Raw genomic sequence first — 19,748 nt, 5'->3', positions numbered from 1 at the left:
CGCCGCTGGGTAAAGCGCGCGGCGGCCTTAGCAACCGCACTTTCGCCGCCGCGCCGGCGGAGCGGGCAGGGCGGGCCGCGGGCGGGCGGAGCGGCGAGGAGAGGAGCGGGGCGGAGCGGAGCGGGGCCCGCTCCTCGAAGAGGAGGGGCTGCGGGGGGTTGGGGAGGCACGGTGCCGCGCGGCGAGCGGCGAATCTGCCGACGCGAATCGCAAGGAGAAAGGCCCGCCCCGCAGCGGTTGGAGCGCTTTATTGCGGTCGGTGACAGCAGCGCGGCCCGGCGGACACACGGCGGTGACACGGCGGACAATCGGCGGTGACACGGCCGCGCCGCTCCCGTCACTGCGCGGTACTGCGGCGGGGCTCGATGCCGCGGCCCCGCATGTAGGACAGCAGCTGCTCGGGGATCTCGGCCAGCACGTCCTTGGCCAGGCGCGCCATGCTCCGCACCTGGCTGCCCGCCTCGTCCACGTAGTCCCGGAACGGCACGAACTGCGGGCAGCGGGGGGCCCGGCCCCGAGCTCTGCCCCACGGCCGCGGCCGCACGGCGGCCCCGTGCAGAAGCGCAGGGCCCGCCGCTGCCCCTTGCCCAGCGCTGCGGCCTCACCTGCACGATGTCCCTCTCGGCGTAGCGTCCCCGCGACGACACGCGCACCTCGTCCCCGTCCAGCTCCTCCATGGCTGCGGGGCACCGCTCAGACCCCACGCGTGGGCGTCCCCCGGGCCCGTCCCTGTTGTCCCCAGCCCACCCTGCTCGCTCACCGTCGAACTCGGCCGGCCCCACTCCCACGATGATGATGGACATGGGCAGCGCAGACGCCTATGGGGCACAGGGGCATCACCTGTAGAAACAGGGCAGCCCTGCGGCACTAAGGCCGCGCACGGTGCCCGGCTGATCACAGCCACTCACGGTGACGATGGCCTCCTTGGTCTGCATCATGTCGGAGATGACGCCGTCGGTGATGATGAGCAGGACGTGGTACTGAGAGCCGTCAGTCACCTGGGCAGCGGTGCTGCGGGAACACAGCACGGGATCCCTCCAGCAGCTGCCCCACAGCACCCCCCACAGCGCGGCCACGGGATGGGGCCGGCCCCGCAGCGCTCACCCGGCCACCTGGTTAATGACAGGGGCGAAGTTGGTGGGCCCATAGAGCTGCACGGTGCGCAGGCTCTGCAGGTAGGACTCAAGCACACCCTCGATGCCAGCACAGCTGGGGTTGTCCACGTTGTTGTTCTGGGGACGGGATGGGTGCTCCCATGGTGCTGGGCAGGATGTGGCCGGGCAGGCTGCTCCTCGGCCCCACGGGCTGTCCCAGCAACCACGGGTTCACCCAGCCTTGCACCAGGGCGCACCAGGGGGAACTGGTGGGAGATCTTGCCATCGGGTGGCAGCTTGGCACCGAAGCCGTAGGCAGGGAAGAGCTTGTCACTGTCATAGTCCTGGATGATCTCCCCAACAGCCTTAAGGGCCAGGGCGTAGGCACTCAGCTGATATGGGCTGGCGTAGTGCAGTGAGGTGGGCTGTGACGGCAGCCCTGCGGCACAGCACTCATCAGCACCCACCCAGTGCCACTCCCCGGGTGTCCCCCCCCCACCACCACACTCACCATTGGAGGCCGTGAAGTCGATGGCGACGGTGAAATTCAGCTGTGTCCTTGGAGGGAGAGTGAGGGAGGCTGCCAGCCCCAGGCACGGCGTGACCTCTGCCCACGCCCCCAACCCCACTGCCCACCCCACAACTGCAGCTGCCATTTCGGCACGCCCAGGCTGCAGTGTCACCGTCACTGCCATCCTATCCCTGTCCCTTGGAAGCTTGGGGGCACCCGCCCCACTCACCCGCCCCGTATGTAGTCAACGAAGGTGAACTCGGACTCAACAGAGAAGGAGAGCAGAGTCACCTGTGGGCACAGGGTGTCAGAGCTGGCACCCTGCGATGGGTGTGAGCTGCAAGAGCACCTCAGCCCCACTCACAGTGCCAGAGTTGACATATTTCTTCTTCTTGCACTTCTTCCTAGGGTTCAGCACCTGTGGGCACGAGGCAGGTCCCGTTACAGGGCTCCCCACGCCCCCAGAGCTGCCCCACTGCAGCTCCCACCCTACCTCATACACTGTGAACTGGCTCTGTGCACGGGACAGCTCCCGGTAGCTGGTGGCAAACTCCCCGATGAAGTCATGGCTGCAGGAGAAGCGCAGGATCTGCGTGTCATGGGATGAGGAACACCCCAACGTCGCCATGCTGCCCTTTGGGGCACAGCCTCACCTCCCATCCCGGTCCCAGTCGTACACATCGATCTTCACTGTGCTGGAAGTAAAGTGGGGCTGAGGGGGAGCTGCTGCCACGGCCCGCAGTGCCCAGGGCTCAGTGTGCCATCAGAGAGGCACCGCATGCCCAGGGAGGGGAACAGGAAATTTGGGTCACAGCTGAGCTCAGGGGAGGGGGGAAGCTTTTATGTAATTTGGGTTGCAAAAGGGAGGGAAAAAAAAAAAAAAAGGAACACCACTAAGAACCCAGTTTGGAGTTGTGTGCTGGCTGTGGGGAAAGGCTTGTGTCCTGTCCTACTGCTGCCCCAGTGCACACACCACAGCAGTGGCCCTGGGGTGCAGGATGCATCCACAACATACGGGGTGGCTCTGGAGGAATGTGGCCAGGACACGTTTTAGGGGATATAATATGGCTGTGGGCTGGCCCAGGGAGTGGAGGATGGGGCCAGAGCGTGGGGTGGGTTAAGGCTGCCCCACAGAACCGTCCTCACCGGTCATAGTCACCGTTGCAGAGGGCACGCACGGGTATGGTGAAGGGCTGCCACACTGGGTTGAGTGTGTTCTTCACCACCTCTGTCTTGTGGCAGATGGTGAAGCTGCAGGGATGGGGCAGGGTCAGGATGTGTCATGAGGGACACGGGTGCCCCACATCCCCGCGCTCACGTGCCGTCCTCGTTGCTGCGGTAGAAGACGAGGAAGGGGTCGGATTTCCCAAAGAAGTCCTTCTTGTCCAGCTTGTTGGCACACAGCTGCATGGTGACGATGTCCTGGGGACGGGAGCTGTCACCACCAGCCAGCTCCTCGCCCCGCACCCTGGCACTGTGCAGACGCAGAACTCACCCTGCAGTTGCTCAGCTCCTCGGCCAGCAGCAGGATGGTCCCACACCGCTTCCCTGGGACCCCCCTGTGACAACAGCCCAGCATGGGGACAGTGGGGACAGCAAGCACAGGGGCAGGATGCAGCACAAGGCCTGGTGTTGCAGGTGTATCTCCTCCCCGTGCATAGGGATATAGGGCAGCGTGGCCAACAGGGTGTCCTGAAGGGGGGTGGGCGGCCAGAGACACAGTGCAGGATCCCCAGCCCCACCATGGGGTGCAACTCACGTGAGGGCTCTCTCCAGGCGGCCCCGCTGGGACCCAATCACCTCTCCTAGTGCCACAAACGCCTGCCCCAGGAAGTCCTGCACCCAGGAATGGCACATTCAATCCTTCAGGGCTGTTTGCAGCCCCCTCCATCCCCCATTGTCCCCAGCCTGCAGCCTACCTTCCCCGAAGGACCCCAGATGACCTGAGCTCACCCTATGCCCTACAAGAGCACAGGTCCCTTGCCCACGACCCCTCCTGCCCACTGAAGGCCACCCCATATCCCTGAGCTCATGCTGCAGCCCTACAACCATCCCATGCACTCACCCCATCCTGTGCCCCCTGGTCCAGCCCACAGCCCCAGAGTCATCTTGTATCCCCAAAATGTGCCCCGGACCCATTCCTACAGAGCCACCCCATGTGTCCTGGAGCCATCCTGCACCGCAGGGCCACCATGCACCCACAGCAGACACATACCTTCTGCCAGGCCCAACGTGGCATGGAGAGACAAAGAGCAGGTTGAACCCCCTGAGGCCAGGGGTGCCTGTCCCACCCAGGAGCACCCGCACGGGGCACAGCTTTGGGGTGTCCTCCACCCGCAGCACACTGGGACATCACCACGTGTCCCTCGGCCCCGCAGTGCTCACCTGCTTGTAGATGGAGCAGCTCTTGGAGTCCACGTTGTAGCTGGCGGCGGCAGAGCAGAGCTGTGAGCTGGCACCTGGGCACATCCCCTTGTCTCCACCCAATGCTTTGGGACCCCTGCTCGCCCCACGTCTGCCCCCTCTGCCCATCCACGCTGTGGCGCTTTGTACTGTTGTGGTCTCCCATGGGTTACCCACGGGCTCAGCACCCCCAGCCTCGCGCTCCCCATCGGTGCCGGGGCACTCACACATCAAAGCGAAGGTTTTGCTTCTCCTCAAAGTAGTAATCGAGGACAAACTTGCGGACAAAGTCGGGGTTCAGGGTGTTGTCGATCACCTCGGTGCGCCCGAACTGTGGGGACGGTTCTGTGAGGGCCGCCCCCATCTCCCCACATCCCTCCCCGACGCAGCTGCCCCGGCGCTAATCCCCGATTAGCGGCGTGGAGAGATCATCAGGGTGGAAGCGAGTGGCCATATGGGCCCATTTAACCGAGCCGGGGATTAGCCCGGAGCGGGGGCACCGCGGACCCGGGAGAGGTGCGGCACTCACCTCCTTCCACTCGCTGCTCCCCGTGCCCTGCACGAAGAGGATGACCACTGCGGAGAGAGGGGCAGAGCCGTGCCACGCTGCGCCGTGCCCGCACCCGGAGGCGCCACCGCTGCCACCCACCTGGGTCGGACTTGGAGAAGGTGTCCATGTCCAGCAGGTTCCTGAGGGGAACCGAGCTGGGTGTGAGTGAGCAGCTGCGTGCGCCCAACCCGCTGCGTGTCCCTCGTGCGTGGGACGGCACCACGCAGGAGAGCCGCGCACAGCCGTGGGGCAGGGGCGGCACGGTGGGACGGAGAGGAGCGGCGTCCCCCGCGCTGACAGTGATCCATCGTGACAGGGAACCCATTTACAGCACGGAAGCCTTCCCCGGTGCCGCCGGCAGCGGCTAATGGAGAGCGCAGGAGTGAGGAGAGAGCGGGCGCGTAGCGGGGGGGCACCGCGCACCGCCCCGCGGCCGCCGCGGTGTTCGGACAGCGGGAAGCGCTCCGCCGGGTCCGTCCCGCAGCGCGGAGAGCAGCCCCTGTGTGCGGCCGTGCCCCGAGGGCTGCAAAGCCAGGGGCTCGGCCGCCTCCCGCAGCGTGCCCCGGTCTCTGCCCCAAAGCGCGGGCACCTGCAGCCCCTCCACCTGCTACTCAGCGGGGCTGGGAGAGAGCGAGGGGAGAACGCAGCCTCCGGCCCGGCTGTGCCGCACAGCCGCAAGGCAGGAGGAGTTCGGGGCCGCGCGGGTCGCCAGCCCCGGGCACAGACGGGTGATGTGCCCCCACCCGCCCGCTGGTCCGGGAGTCCTCGGGGCAGCACCCGCAGGGCCGCGCTCGGCCGGAGGCACCGAACGGCACCGCCGGTACGCGCCCGTCCCGCGGGCACCGAGCCGACCCCGGAGCGGGGCAGTGCCGGCACCGGGCAGCCGCGCGCACCGAGGCACCCCGGGCAGCGAGCAGGGGTTCCCGGAGCACAGCGGCCACGGGACTCCCCGCGCACCTCTCCCCCGCGCTCCGCATCCCCCCGCGCCCCGGCTCACCGGCAGGACACGGTGAGCTCCACCTTGGTGCCCGGCACGCTGCCGGCCGCCGCTTCCAGCGCTCCCGGAGCCGCCATCCCCGCGCGGGCGCCGCCGCCGCTCCGCGCCGCCTCCTCCCGCACCGCCGAAGCGGGCGCGCCCAGGGGCGGGCACGGGCACGGCGGCCCCGGCACCGCCCCGGGAACGGGGACGCTCGGCCCCGGGTACCGCCGTGCGGGGCTGGGGGGGGCCGCCGTCCGGCTCGGCTCCCGGCGCGGAGGAGGGCTGCGTCCCGGCGGCCGCTCGGTGTCGGCTCCCGTCCCGTCGGGGCTCCCGCCCGGAGGAGCGCTCGGCCCCGGCGCGCTGCTATTTCGGTGCCGTCGCTCCCGGAGCGTGGGCCGCGCTATTTATAGCGGGCGGCTCCCCCGCCGGAGCCGCTCCCGGCTCCTCCGCGCCGCCGCCGCCGCCCCCCCCGGCTCTTCCCAGCCCGCCCGCCTCCCGCAGCCCAGGCACCACGCAGCCCAGGGGTCGGCACACGGAGGTCTTTACTGCGGGGCTGCCTCGGAGCCCCCGCCGCTCCCCGGCCCCAAGCAGGGTAATCGCGAGCGGGTGCTCGGTGCGGTGCCCGCGTCCACCCCCCCCCCCCCCCCCGGTACGGGGTCCCGGCTCGGCCAGGGGACCCCGGTTCTCCATCCGTTGGTCCTGGAGCGCGGCGGTGCTCAGAGTGTGCTGCTGCCTCTCAGTCCCACGCCCCGCACGAACTGCTCGAGGAGGCCGCCGATGGCCCCCGAGGGGCTGGGGGGCACGGCCTTCAGGCCGATGGTCCGGCTGTAGGTGGCCAGGAAGGCGGAGCGCACTTCTTCCAGCCGGGACTCGCGGTCGCTCGCTGACACCAGCCTAGGAGACAGAATCCGGAGGTCAGCGCTGCGGACACCCCAGTGCTGCTGATCCCCACCCCCGTGCAGGTTCTGCCCTTGTTCCCAGGTGGAGCCCGGCCACACGGTGCCGTGCTCGTCAGGGAGCAGCTTCAGGGCAGGGAGCACGGACAGGAGGCGGCTGTGCTCAGGAGGGAGCAGCCTGCAGTGCCTCCCCTGGATCCCACTCTCCTCTCCAGCTCAGCCCTGCGCCTGGCCCGGCCTGCAGCAGGGTGAGGAGGTAACGCTCCCAAGGAGGAAAGTGGCAAAAAGCGGTGTGGCTGTCCAGAGCCAGCAGCTCCGCAGCTCAAACCTGTCCTCACTGCTGCTCCCGGCGACAGGGAGGCATTCCTCAAAGGTCGCCCCAAGGGCACAGCACAAACCTCCCATCAGAAATTCTCTTTCATTTCCCCAGCGCCTCGGAATTGGCACAGCTCATTTGAATGGAAGCATTCACCACCCACAGCCAACAGCTTCGGTCCGGAAACTGCAGCGAGAGGATATGGTGGGAGGCCCACAAACAGCGAGCGCTGCTGCAGCACGCCCGGCCGCTGTGCAGGGGCTGGGAATGAAGAGGAGCCAGAGGGCGAAGGAAAAAAAGGCAACGTTTCTAAACACATGAAAAGATGCTCGTTGGCAACCTCATTAGGATGGGGAACTTGCAAAGCTTCGAGCATGAAAAAGAAGCTGGATGAAAGCAGGGCGTGCTCGTATCCCGCGTTCAGTGATCCGCGTTCAGTGATCTCAGATGGCAACTGCGGAGGAAAGGGAGGGCGTGCAGCAGTCAGGTCCTGCAGCTTCGGGCTCTCGCACCTTTTATGGGGCAGCTTAACGTGCAGTTTCATGGAGTGGGACATGCAGAGGTGCAGGGCCACTGAAAGCCCCGTATCCCTCCCTCAGTGCCAAATCCTTGCTCTGCCCTGTGATGCAAAGCAGAAGTTTAATTGGAATTGAATTTCCCCAAACTCACACTGTGCTGGGCTGCAAACAGCTGGGACACAGCCACAGCAGGCTCCCGAGCAGCACTGGAGCAGAGAGGCGGTGCTGGGGCAGGCTCAGTGCACCATCTTTGCACTCCCTTCCCAACAGCAGCCTGGCCCTGCAGCCCCCAGCACCCCGAGCAAAGAGCTGAATGGGGGCAAAGTGTTCACAGCCTCTGCTGTGCACCCAAGGGAGAGGCAGCACCACTGTTCCCCACCCTTTGAACTGCCCAAACAGCCAGACTGCAAACAGCAAGAGCCTGTGGGTAGCCTCCAATGCTCAGCAACCACCCAGCACTGCCGGCTTTTGGGGACACAAAGCACTCACTGCATCACACATCTGCTCCTCGGTCCCTTCTGCTTCCCTCCTGCACGCCCCAAATGCTGCACAAGCAGTGCAATGTGTCCCTGCCCTACAAGAAAGGGGACCTGGCAGCAGGAGCATCCCACACTCCATGTGGGAGTGGTGAGGCCAGACTCTTTTCAGCAGTGTGTGCAGACAGGACAAGGGGGAACGGACAGAAACTGCAGCACAGGAGGTTCTGCACAAATGTGTGCAAGAACTTCTTCATGGTGAGGGCGACGGAGCACTGGCACAGGCTGCACAGGGGGGCTGTGGAGTCTCCTTCTCTGGAGATATTTAAGACCCGCCTGGACCTACCTGTGCGGCCTGGTGTAGGGAACTGCTTTGGCAGGGGGTTGGACTGATGAGACTGATGATCTCCTGAGGTCCCTTCCAACCCCTATGATTCTATGTGAATCTCACCCTGCATGGTGCAGCTGCTTGGATCAGCTCAGGATAGCATGCAGCCCCCAGAGGAGCCGAGCCAGGCAGTGTCTCACAGCACACATTTGTTTTCGTGTTGCTCTACCTCCAAAGTATGTACTCAGATCTCCGTTAAGGGACTGTGAGCTTTCGCAGCACAGCTCCAGTGCAGCCAGCCAGCAGCAACCCCTGAGCTGCCATTTCAGCTGCTTGATTGAGAGCTTGCAGCCTGAAGGCACACGCCAAGGCTCTGCTCTAACAGCAATTAAAGCACAGCTCCTGCCTTTCAAGCTACTGTAGAGGTGACTTTCTATGTGGGGAGGGCTGCGTGCCTCCCCACTGTTTGCACAGTGCCATGCAGCACGATGTGGTGTCTGCCTCTCTGCCCCAGCCTCACACAGCACCTGCAAATGCCACCAGACAGAGTGGGGTGACAGAACGGACAGCAGTAAGGACCTGAAACCAGCTGGAGATGAGCAAGACCAAAAGGCAAGAGATCTGGGTAAGCAGTTCCGTCCTGTCAAGCACACTTCCACTGGTGCCCAAATTCACTGTCTTCAAACGAGAGGGAGAAAAGGCTTCTACAGAAAGCAATGTGTTCCCCATGGCTGGCTGAGGATGTGGGTTTCCTTCAGAGCACCGCGAGGGAACGTGCAGACAGAAAGCATCAAGGCAGTGAAGATGGGACAGCTTTCCACAGGCTGCCAGGCTTCTTCCAGAGAGCCAGGTGATAACATGCCAGCACCTGCAGCCAGCTGGGAGAGCCCAGGGAGATGCTGCATGGTAGACACTTACAGGCAAGTGTTAGGGAACTCATCCGGGAAGCTGCAAGGGAGAGAGGCGTCTGCGCTCAGGGTTGCCTGCTCCCGAATACTGCCACACCCTGTCACCATCTGCCAGCTGCCAAAGTCTGTGGAAACGGAAGATCCGGGCAGAGAATGGTCCGCCGATCTGGGGCAGAGAGAGAGGGAGATGGGGCCGTCAGTCAGGTCATCAGCCACACGGCTCCCGCCGCGCCGCTGCCAGGGGACGGCCGCCAGCAGTGCCCGTGCCAGCAGCAGGGCAGCATGCAGTGCTGGCTCGGCCTGGGGCCAGGACTTTCCTCTGAGTGCATGAGGAGAGCCAAGCTGGTGGGGCAACCGAGCAGCACAGGTGCCCTGGAGCCGGCAGATCCGAGCTAGCGAGAAGCAGATGGCCATGCAGAACAGTGAGACCCTCCAGCGAGATGCAGCAGCCCCAAATCTCACACAGATGTGAAGCATCCACCTGTTGCTCTTTTCAGCTGTAAGCACATCTCAGGGCAATGGCAAAGCCTGATGGAGAGCTGTGGCTGTGACTTGCTCACTGCTGAGGAAGATTGAAGGAACCCACAGAGACGGTACCACCAGCACTGAGCAGGACCATCCCCGTGCCTTGGGGGCACCCATCCTCTGCAGCTCCATCCCTGAATTAGGAGGGTGAGCTGTGCTGGGAGGCACAACTTTAGGATATGAAACAATCAGGAGAAGGCTTGCAGGATGTAACCTCCCCACCAGGACAGCGGGGAGCTAGAAAGCTGAGAAACAAGCCTGAGGAGTCCCTCCAAAATCTCCGGGCAGCAGGCACAGTCACCTGAGAGGAACCCAGAAGACTCAGCTTCCTGGGAGCAAGCCACTACTGTGCCCTGCTGCACAGCAGCACACACGCTGCTGGAAGCACAGCCTGTGGCAGAGCTACTCAATTACACACTACCAAGATCTCGTGGATAATTTATCTGAGCTGTGCCGGGCACAGAGCAGTGCAAGAGCTCGGGCTCTGCTGGGCCAGGTACTTGCATGCTGTCTTCACAGCTAAGAATAGCAGTGGCGCACTGCAGCTGCTCCCCGAGGCCAGCGGAGCAGCCAGAGCCACAGGATCTGCCACAGCATGGAGGGCCCTGGTGAGAATGGCACGGGAGGGGGGAACACAGGGCGAAACCCATCTGTGATGCAGATCTAAGCCTGGCAACTTAATGAGTCTGATCGATATAGCCAAGCTTGAGAAATACAGCCCTGAGCTGCACACGAGCTTCCCCTCACAGTGCTGGGGATCGTGCAGCTGCAGGCTGGGTAATGGCACTGTTTTCAGGTCCAGGCTCCAGAAGGGCAGCACAGGAAGAAATGAGAAGAGTGGAGCTCTGACTGCCTCGTGCAGCACTTGTCCTCAGGCTGTGAGGTGAACCGAGTGGGTTCAGAGAGCAGCCACGAGTGCCCAGCACTGGGAGAACACTTTCTTCCAAAAAGATGTTTTTCCTAGAGCACGTAACACTGCAGTAGGAACAAGGGCAACTCCTACCTTGGAAATGGAGCTGCGGCACATACTGGTGGAGATGAGACAGGGATAACCCTCCCTGGGATACAAGAAATTCATAAAGCAAACGGAGCAGCTTTTTACTGACATCTATCCACCTCCCTGCTTCTGGGAGATAAAGCAGAGGGGAGCAGGAAGAGCACAGTGCAGTGCTGGAAGCACAGTGCAGGAAGTCAGGGAGAAGCACACAAGGACTGGAGGAACACTGCTTCAGTGTGGAAAGAAGAGACTATCACCTCTCCGGGTGCAGAATAGACAGAGTGGAAAAAGAGGAGCAGCTTAGGTACACATGGAGCCAGAAGAATTTGAGCTAAAGCAGTGAAAAGATCCATAAGCAACAGACTTAAGCAGAGGAAAGGAGACGAGGACAGTGCTGCTGTCTGATACATACGAAGCTGCCCAGAGGACAGGCTTGGGGCTAGGCAGAAAGAAGGGTTCTGAAGATGGGAAGCCTGAACAGTAGAGCAAGTGAAGATGGGCTTGGGATGGGATCATCACATACAGATGAAGAGAGCTAAATGGAAACCTGCAGTTCTTGCAGAGGAAGAGTGTGGTACCAGGAGGTGCCTGTGTCCACACGGCAAGCAAAAGAGCAATACGTGATCCAGGGCACCAGGGACAGCAGAATTGTCACTGTCCAGCACCATTCACACGGGTCAGGTGCATCTCTGATAACGGACATGAACAATTGTTTCCTGCTTTGGATGTGTGGCCTCAGCTTCCAGCTGCTGGCTCACCTTCCATGGCTGCTGGCTGGATGCAGACTGCTCTTACACCACCTCCTGCAGGAGGACCAAGTCACCTCTTCAGTCTCTTCTTTGGCAGGCTGAAGAAAGCATCGTGTACCTCCTACAAGACTGACCCGTGGCTCTGCAGCCCTCCAACCCTTCCTAGCCCTGTCAAGCAGCTGTGCAAAGTGGCACTGCTGAAACACTGCCCAAACACATCTGCTCCTTCTCAGTGCTGGCCATGCAGCAGAGTGTGCATGTAAGACACCCTCCCGTAGAGCAATGTGCTCCCACACTCCCATCTCTCACCTCTAGCCCTTCTGCAGTGGGAACAGGGAACCCTATCCCAAAGCACAGACCTCAGAAACCGAGTCCATCAGTACCAACCTGTCAGACAGCACACTCTGCTTCACCGTTCTGCTCCAAGCAGCTAGAATTTGGAAAGCTGCATCTAATCTAACAGCATAGGAGCCTAGGAGTTCAAGGCAGCAGAATTAACTCTCGATTAAGTGAATAAACTGATCAACTCTGCATTGAGTCCAGGTCACTCCTCCTGACTTAAATATCTGAGTGCAGCCAACAAAGCTGTGGCACCATGATACATTTTTCTTCCCAAGGGAGGCTCCTGAGGCAGCATCACAACAAGCACCTTAAACAGCCTTGAGACAGCAGGGCGAAGGCTGGGAGAGAAAAGATGGGGAGGCAAAGTGGGAAACCTTGTGACTGCTGCGAGGGCAGTGGAGCTTCTCAAAAGCTGAGCTTGTGAGGCTAGACTAGGCTGACCAGTGCAATCTAGTTAATGCCACAGGTGAAAATGTTCCTGGTGGTACCCAGTCCTGAAGGCTCCTTGCAAAGGTTTGCTTCAGAGACCCAAAAAGGGCTACGCTGGTGTGTCTGTGCAAGCTGCTGATGCTGGGACAAGAGGCTCAGGCCCCAAGCCTGTGAGAACAGGTTTGCAACATACGACAGCCCTGCCAGAGGCTGGCTGGCTAGCTGCAGGGGCAGCAAAGGGGGGCTTGGGAAGCAGCCGGACGGCTACAGCAAAGCTGACACAGTTAGGAGAGGAGATACAGCAAGGCTTCAAGTTGCTGTATCTGCCACAGACATCCAATGGCAGACAGAAAGAGAATGAAAGTGAGCTTCACACACCCACCTCCTCAGGTCCACGAGTGGGAAGAAACTCTCTCACAAGTGCAAAATTAACAAAATTAGATTAGCAAAACAGAGATGAGCTGCAAGCTGTTCTTTCCCACAAGGAAAGACCTTTAGCAGTCCATAAACTGGCAATTCCTAGCCTGGAACAGTTCCTTTTAATTAGGTCAGCGCTTCCCATGCAACATGCTGCACAAAATAGAGTATTTCAGAGCACATGGATACCCGCTTACCAGAGAGGAGCCAATACCGGAGGCAGAGCAGCAATCAGGGATCCTTCCATTCCTTAATACGTAAGTGAGATGAGTGCCAAGTGCCCGACAGCTAGGCTCTCATCCTGCCCTGTTCTGCCCCCGCTCACCTGCCATGTTTCCACATACCTAGAGCTGTTCGGGCCGCGGCTCATTTGCCAGCATATGCTCTGTGCCTCAGATTCAAGTGTGAAGTAGGTACTGTACGCGCAGGCAGACTGTGGCAACCTGGAGTAAAGGGCAGTCCTTCCCACCTGTGCGTGGGAACAGTTGGCGAGGAGCACTTGGCAGGGAGCCGTGCTGGCGGCCCTGGCTGGATCCCAGTCAGCCATCTGCAGGCTGTTAGTGCTGTAGCAGCCCAAGCAGCCAGTGCTCTGCGAGCACAACCGTGTTGGAGCGCAGTCACGTGCCAGCCAGGGTCCTGGCAAGCTGCTTTGGTGGAGTCGTTGTGCAAGAGCTCCAGAACGTGTTCTTGTAAACAGTTCCTGTCCTGCTGTGGTTGCTGTCCCGAGTCTTACTGTAGTTGCATCGCAGATACAGCTCCCGGGGCAGGTGGATGGCAGGAGCAGAACACACAGTACCCGTGCAGTCTCATTGCTACCATCCGAAGACTGCACCCCCTCCAAGCTGAACCACCTCCTTCCCTCCAGCAAGGGAGCTCTCTGTGACTGTTGACCAAAGCAGCTCCTCCATGGCTTAACTCTGGCAGACCTCAACTCTTCAGACTACACTACTACAGCTTTTGTTTAATTGACTTAGCAAAAGCACATTCAACCAAAGATTATCCATCTGCTAATCCACGTTAGCAGTATGTGCACACACACTAAATCCCTGACACAGATATAGGGTTTTTCTGCGGTGTCATGGGATGCTTACATTATTAGTGACTTGCAAACGATGTCCTGCATCTAACACTACTCATTCACATGCAGGGAGTTTGAGTCAGTGCACACTATCTGCTGTACTCAGAGCTCTCCATTTGTAAAACAAGATGCACCTTGTCCTGTTGTGCATATCATCCGTGCTGCATCTTCACACACGTTTGCCCTCACCAGATTGATCTTACCACTGGGATAAGCTAGAGGCTGCCCAGTGAGAGTCTGCCTTTCAAATCTGCCTTTGTACTGCTTTGCCTAACAAGAATCACCCAGGGACATACGGGTACCCAGGACATCTGGATGAGAGCAGGACTCAAAGGACAGGCTGACAAGGAGGCTGCTGTCACACCCCAGCTAGGAGAGGGACTCTGCTCCTGCTGGCTCACCTGGCACGTGCAGCCCTTTCCTTTTGGACATCCCAGCTCCTTTTCCAGTAACTTGCTCACGTGCTGCTCATCTCTTGGCCAGCTTGCTTTCCTTTCCCATTCCCTGCTGAGCTCCTTGCCTGCCAGCACATGGACTGGGCTGTTTATGTGAACTGCCTGGAGGGTGCCTGCTGGCATTTTACAAGCAACCACTTTTCCTCTACTGCTGCTGCAGTGGTTAAGTGTTTTGTTGCTATGGCCACACAACCAGAGGATTAGGAAGTCAAGTACAGTAGTTTCTTCATCTTAAGAGGCTAGGGTGCTAACCTGCAGCAGTATTGTAGAGATAAAGGTATTTCTGGCATCATGATTAGTCTTTGTCCTACAGCTTTTCCATCCTAGTCCTGCCATTGTTCAGGGAGTGAGAGAATTTAACTCTTCCTTCCATCACAGATATATTCCTTCTCCCCACGAAATAGGACTCTGCTTTTCCTCCAAGATGGAAAATGGAGGCTGAAGATACTGCGACAAGCATTACCTCCATGAAGTTTGCTGGGTAAATTCAGACTGACACAGCCAAGCTGAGTGAGATCTCTCTCTGGAGATAAATCATACCATGCTCAGGCCACACAGGTGTAAGCCACGTCAGCATCCAACAAGGCAATGCACTGCTCAAGTCCTCAGCTAGCAAAGCTACTATCAGTGTTACGTATCCTGAGGAGGCAGGCAGAGCAGAGACCAGAGTCTGGCTGATCTGACAAGGGACTATGAGGCAAAGGAGCACAATCATGCCAGAAGACTTGGTTTCAAAGAGAAGCTCAGTTCAGCCGTTGCCTTGACAATTCCACCCACTCTCAGCAGGGTCTCCAGGCTCATCTCCTCTAGGCTGCACAGAGAGGAGCAGAGGAAACCCAGGTGACACCAGAGAGGAAAGCACACAAGTGTACACCATCTCCACCCAGCATGAGCCCAGCAGGTTAACCACCTCTGCATCAGCTGACTTCACCACTTTGGCCTCACAACGGATACTTCTGCTCTCTTGGTTTCAGGTCATGCAAGGAGGTTCTCTCTTCTGTTTCACCCCATGCACATTTTTCCCTCGCTCAGCTCTTCACACTGCCTTGCTCATAGAAGTCAACAGGGATTAAGGATAGACTGATACACCTTCCCTGTTTGGAAAGGCTATAAAAGCTTTGTGTTACAACAGAAAATAGCATAAAGGTCGGAAAGGAATGCTTAAGAGTGCAGTCCAGAAAACATATACCGCTTACAACGAGAATACTGCAACTTCTCCTCAGAATTATTTACTGGGAGAGAGAGAAGTCATCCCCAAGGACTAGGGGCTGGGAAGTAACAAGCTTCTCCACTATGCTTGCCCATTGCCTCGAGCCCTGGGGATGCCAGTTCTAAACACTTGACAGCAACGGGCACTGAACGTCCAAAAACTTATAATCTCCTCAGCCAGACACAGCCAGAGGAAAGCTAATTACTGGCTTTACCAGCTCTGAGCCCCAGGAACACAAACCCCAGGGACTGTGATCAGCCCCTTCCTGCAGGGCTGTTCAGCCTACTCTGTTTCCCTCCTTTTCTCCCACAGAGCACAGGCCAGCTGAAGCATTATAAACAGCTTCCACAGCACTGCTGCAAGCTCACTACCAGGCAGTTTATACAGCCCAGCACTGAGCAGCCAACTAAGTCTTGGGAATGGCATGAGACTGCACACAGCAACAGCGACACTGCTGTTATGAACAAAAGCAGACCCCAAGACAAGCTGCTTTCTCTCCAGTATTTTGCTTTCTTCTTGGAAGACTTGTTTCATCTGACAGCAAATGCAGAGGTGGGCTCCAGCAACAACTGAAAAACATCCTATTGATCTCTTTCCCTGGGGAGAACAGTTAGCGTCATGTATGGTAACTGTCAGTGATTCTGCTCCGGAAATCAAGAACCTTGGTAAACAGTCATATCCATTTTCAATGCTCTACTTGTTTGTCACTATTTTCCACGTGATGAGAATGTACTAAAATGTGGCTGCTGGCTATTATGAAGGGAACCACTAGAAAAAGACTCATCAGAAAACCTGCAGAGACAACACAAGCGTCTGATGCTGTTAACAGCAACCTCTTATCTAAGAGCCTCTTCATCCCCTGTCGGCCTAAATGCATAGTGTTTGCTCCACAGGCTCTATTCTTTCTTCCCTAGCTTAGCTCACCGCTCTACTTTACCCTACTGCAGCATCAGACTCCAGAAGGGTGCCAGATATCTTTTGTTACGGAATGAGATTAGGCCCAGAATCACAGGGCTGGAAGGAATCTCTGGAGATCACATAGCCCAGCCCCAACCCAGGTCCAGCCCCCATCTCCCAGCTGTGCCACAGGAACACACAGCCTTTCAGGAGAAACCCTCAGGGCTGAACCAGCACTCCCAGCTTGCTTCTCTGCCCACCATCAGCACCTAGAGTTTTTCACCCTGCAGTGTCAGAAATGCCACTAAATGGAAAGAGGACCTGGATGGGTGCAGAGTAAGGTCTGCTCAGCTTCAAATGTTTCCTACCCCCACAATGCAACCGTTGCAAATCCCCATAGATGCATTTGACAGAAAGAGTGCTATGAGATCCAAGCATGCAGGACGCAGAGAAGCCAGACCTTGTGGAATTGAGGCAGGTTTAAGGACAGGCAGAACAAACACCCAGCTGTTATTGGCACGGTTCATCAACTCCTCCAAATGGGCTGAGGCAGGAATTGGTGTTAAGTAGCAGGCATTTTCCACAAGGTCAAGCTCACCAAGAACAGGCCTCCTGAAGCCTGTTTGTATATACAAACCCATCTTCTCCATGGTTCTCAGAACTATATGAAGGCAGTCGAGCGCTCCCTTTGCTCAACTTTTGTTTTGCTCAGAACTACTCTGCTTCATCTCATCTCACCTGGATCTGGGCACCTCCAGTGGGCTGCTTCCGATCCTCAGGAAGTTATCAGAATGGGTTGATGAAGAAGAGCTGGAGGACTTGACTTCAACCATCCCTGCAGAAGGCAGCCTGTCTTCAGACTGCTGTGCCCTGCTCCAGAGCACAGCCTGAGGTGACGATGCACAGCTCTTCCTCCTGCAGGACAGAAGACCTGGTTGAGAAAGCTGGCTTTCTCAAGCTTTTCAATAAGGAAGCCTTCCCACAGCAGGCCAGATTTCACCCCAGTAGCTACAAACTCATGTTTCCCCTGAACCTGCCCTCCTCTCAAGGAACCGTGAGTCACAGCTTGCGCAGTGATGGGGGTACACTGAGCTCAATCCATCTTAACCTATTCTTTTATAGATCACCATCCACGTGACCTGCAAATCAGAGACAGGAGAATACATCAGCCCACACACATACCGCAAGCACTTTGTTTAGTCTAGCTGTAAAAACACCTCAAACAAGGGGCCTCCCAGCAGGGAAGGACCTATTCCATACTCTACAAAGTGCACCAGCTGAGAAGCCCAGCCCAGGTGGGTGTTGTTGCATACTGACGGGGGCTACAGGGACACAACTCCAGTGTTATTTTCCACTCCAGTTGCAGGCACATTTCAGTTTCCTCCCCACCTGTGAGAACAGCCCACAACTCTGGTTTCTCTTCCAGCCAGTGCATTCAGGCTTGTGGACAATTCACTGTCCACTGCTGCAACAGATCTTTGCTCACATGACTGTCCAGCTACGTGCTAAACAAACACGTGGATTTGGAACTAACTCACATCATTGCAGCTCCACATTCAGGAGGTTTTTTTTTTTTTTTTTTTTTTTTTACATTATTTTTTTCCTGGAAAAGTCCCAAGAACGTTTCCCCTTTCAACAGGGCAGTGAAATGGGCAAAGATACTGCTATGTACACAAGTAAATAGGAAAGAATTAAGACAAATTAACACAAAGAGAAGATACAGTTCTTCCTGAAAAGGGCCCCTGAGCTTTCACTGAGATCAAGAACTGTCAGCAAGAGCAGCTAAAGACAGGCTCATCATACAGTGGGAAGCATGATATCCTCCCTTCACTTCTTGAAGTGTGTCCACCCTCAAATATCACACCACAGACTCTCTCAAGCATTATTCATCTCACGTTATCATAGCTGCCAACATCTCCAAGCACAGCCTGCAGTCAGGCTTGTAAAGCTAAAAAACAAATGCCTCTCTGTGCAAGCAGGCCTTGAGTCCACTTTTTTCAGGACATCACAAAGACACACATTGCTCCTGGCAGTGTGCAGCCCAACTCCCTATCAGTGACAATGTTTGTATAAACTCTGCTTGCTCTCCAGATTACTCAGCCCCAACAGGCTGCAGAAAGACATCCATGCCCAGCTCCCTCACTAACACTCATGCAAGGCTGAGAACACATCACAAAATCAAGTCCTGATACATGCAGGTAAGAGGACATGTCCTGCAGTGTGCTCTAGCCACTTTCACATCTTGTCAAGAACACATGTAAGGCTGTGGGCTGCAGGATCCAGTCTGTATGTTCTGAACAATGTAAATATTTCTGGTTTCTTACTCTATAGTCAGGTAAGGGGAAAATTCTTCTCTACTTGCTGAAGAGTTTTTGCTGTGGATAGCTAGGCTCTTTGTTTTAAAGAGAACTCTGTAATTAACAGAGGGCAAACATAGTTTGGGGGGAGAGTGAAGGGGACAACATCACTATTCTGTGATTCTGCAGGAAGATTTTCTCTTCCCCACTTCAGCATTTTATAAATTGACTCAAAGTGCTTTAGAAAGGCTGCTGCCACTAGCATGGCTGTAGGCTCAGTCCCAGAGGTCTTCCAACTGCCTCAAGCACAACCCAAATTTAATTTAAAATAATTGCAATATAAAATAGCATCTTCATATGTGCTGAGGGAGAGGAGAGAAAAATTAAACTGAGAGGGGCAACTCTACAGAAAGGTTCTGAAATCCCCAAACAGCACCAGAAACTCCACAAGCAAGCACAACACCTGTGCCAGAGCAGGCAGCAGACACTTTCCCCAGTCCCTGCTTCCTCACAGCCACTGGCATATTCAGCAGACTCCTATAGGATCCACGACCAACAGGGAACACTGATCATTTCATAGCCTTTCCCAGAAGTATCCCAAAGAAGCAACCTGTTTCCATCTCATGCACCTTGTGTTGGTAGAGGGATTTAAGTTTTGAAGGGATTCTTGGTGATACCCCTACCACTAACTGCATGGTCTCCTGAATAACCTCTTTTATCAACAGATTAAATTTCATTTCAGGGCAGCAAAGCTTTCTGTCTCCGTCATTCCCTGGGGAGACTGCTGCCAAATGTCACTTTCTTGTACTTCAGAATGATTTTTTAAAAGCAATTAAATGCCTTCTGGATGATGCTGAACAATGAAGCCGTACTATCATTGGGGAACACCCCTGCAGAAGCCTGACGTGGTCATTAACCGTGGGTCTCCATGTGGCAAAGCCTCTGATAACTGAATTCCTCCCCCCCGCTGTAGGGAACCCACTCAGAGAGCAGTGAGGGACTTCAGAGCACCTTTCTTCAGTGCTCAGAGACTATCCTTTCTGTTCTGCATCCCACTGAGTGGTTATTTCCTTACCATGCTGCTTGGGCCTGTGCTCCTGCTGGCATCAGCTCCACTGCTTCATAGGTGAAGCTCCCTGCTGCTCCAGGGGAGCTTTCCATCCCTAGGGAGAAGTCGCTGCTCAGACTCGTGGTGCTGCCTCGGTCTCTCTGCTCTAGAAAAAAAGCGAACAGAACTACATGAAACCTACCTGGCCCTGCTGACTCTCCCTCCCCTAAAGCAATACTCTTTCTGTATGCCCTGGGGCCTCATGCTTGCAAGGTCCAAGGGAAGCATACCCATTTGAGTCACCTTGTTGCTGTCAACCCAAACC

The 19,748-nt window shown here is 57.2% G+C and overlaps 2 protein-coding genes across 9 annotated transcripts in view; both read right to left on the bottom strand.

Moving 5' to 3' along the window:
- Nucleotides 1-210: 210 nt before the first annotated feature.
- Nucleotides 211-5,632, bottom strand: CPNE9 (copine family member 9). 3 transcript variants are annotated; one of them, XM_065749481.1, is made up of 20 exons: nt 5,556-5,632; nt 4,658-4,698; nt 4,538-4,584; nt 4,236-4,339; nt 3,991-4,030; nt 3,365-3,441; nt 3,101-3,164; nt 2,924-3,027; nt 2,752-2,856; nt 2,259-2,300; nt 2,099-2,174; nt 1,970-2,023; nt 1,835-1,896; nt 1,606-1,652; nt 1,352-1,533; nt 1,105-1,232; nt 909-1,011; nt 761-818; nt 606-679; nt 211-490 (listed from the first exon to the last, which is right to left on the bottom strand). In XM_065749481.1, exons 1-20 carry the CDS (start codon nt 5,630-5,632, stop codon nt 338-340), a joined length of 1,638 nt encoding a protein of 545 aa, XP_065605553.1. In that variant the 3' UTR covers nt 211-337. The 3 variants fall into 3 exon arrangements, with proteins under 3 accessions (XP_065605553.1, XP_065605552.1, XP_065605554.1); XM_065749480.1 differs by having other exon boundaries at nt 1,970-2,174; XM_065749482.1 differs by lacking the exons at nt 3,991-4,030; nt 4,236-4,339; nt 4,538-4,584; nt 4,658-4,698; nt 5,556-5,632 and adding an exon at nt 3,821-3,935.
- Nucleotides 5,633-6,068: 436 nt separating this feature from the next.
- Nucleotides 6,069-19,748, bottom strand: part of MTMR14 (myotubularin related protein 14) — a 29,682-nt gene continuing 16,002 nt past the window's right edge. For 2 of the 6 annotated variants that reach the window (XM_065749472.1, XM_065749477.1), the window contains 4 exons: nt 19,451-19,587; nt 16,817-16,993; nt 8,990-9,145; nt 6,069-6,431 (listed from right to left, as the gene is read on the bottom strand). In XM_065749472.1, coding sequence (XP_065605544.1) covers nt 6,254-6,431; nt 8,990-9,145; nt 16,817-16,993; nt 19,451-19,587 — 648 coding nt within the window. In that variant the 3' untranslated portion in view covers nt 6,069-6,253. Of the gene's footprint in view, nt 6,432-8,989; nt 9,146-12,559; nt 14,783-16,816; nt 16,994-19,450; nt 19,590-19,748 lie in introns of those variants that run through there. The other 4 variants (XM_065749473.1, XM_065749474.1, XM_065749475.1 and 1 more) reach the window with 4 other exon arrangements.

Source organism: Cyrtonyx montezumae, unplaced genomic scaffold (assembly GCF_038088225.1).
Source record: "Cyrtonyx montezumae isolate F1298 unplaced genomic scaffold, pur_monq_1.0 scaffold_6, whole genome shotgun sequence".
NCBI lineage: Eukaryota > Metazoa > Chordata > Aves > Galliformes > Odontophoridae > Cyrtonyx > Cyrtonyx montezumae.
This window is presented reverse-complemented; position numbering and strand designations above follow the sequence as displayed.

Coding starts and splice junctions, on each gene's coding strand:
- CPNE9 (XM_065749480.1), bottom strand. CDS start 5,632: ATGGCGGCTCCGGGAGCGCTGGAAGCGGCGGCCGGCAGCGTGCCGGGC. Junction 1,534..1,605: donor CGACTTCACGGCCTCCAATG/GTGAGTGTGGTG, acceptor GCTGTGCCGCAG/GGCTGCCGTCACAGCCCACC. Junction 819..908: donor CCAAGGAGGCCATCGTCACC/GTGAGTGGCTGT, acceptor TGTGCCCCATAG/GCGTCTGCGCTGCCCATGTC.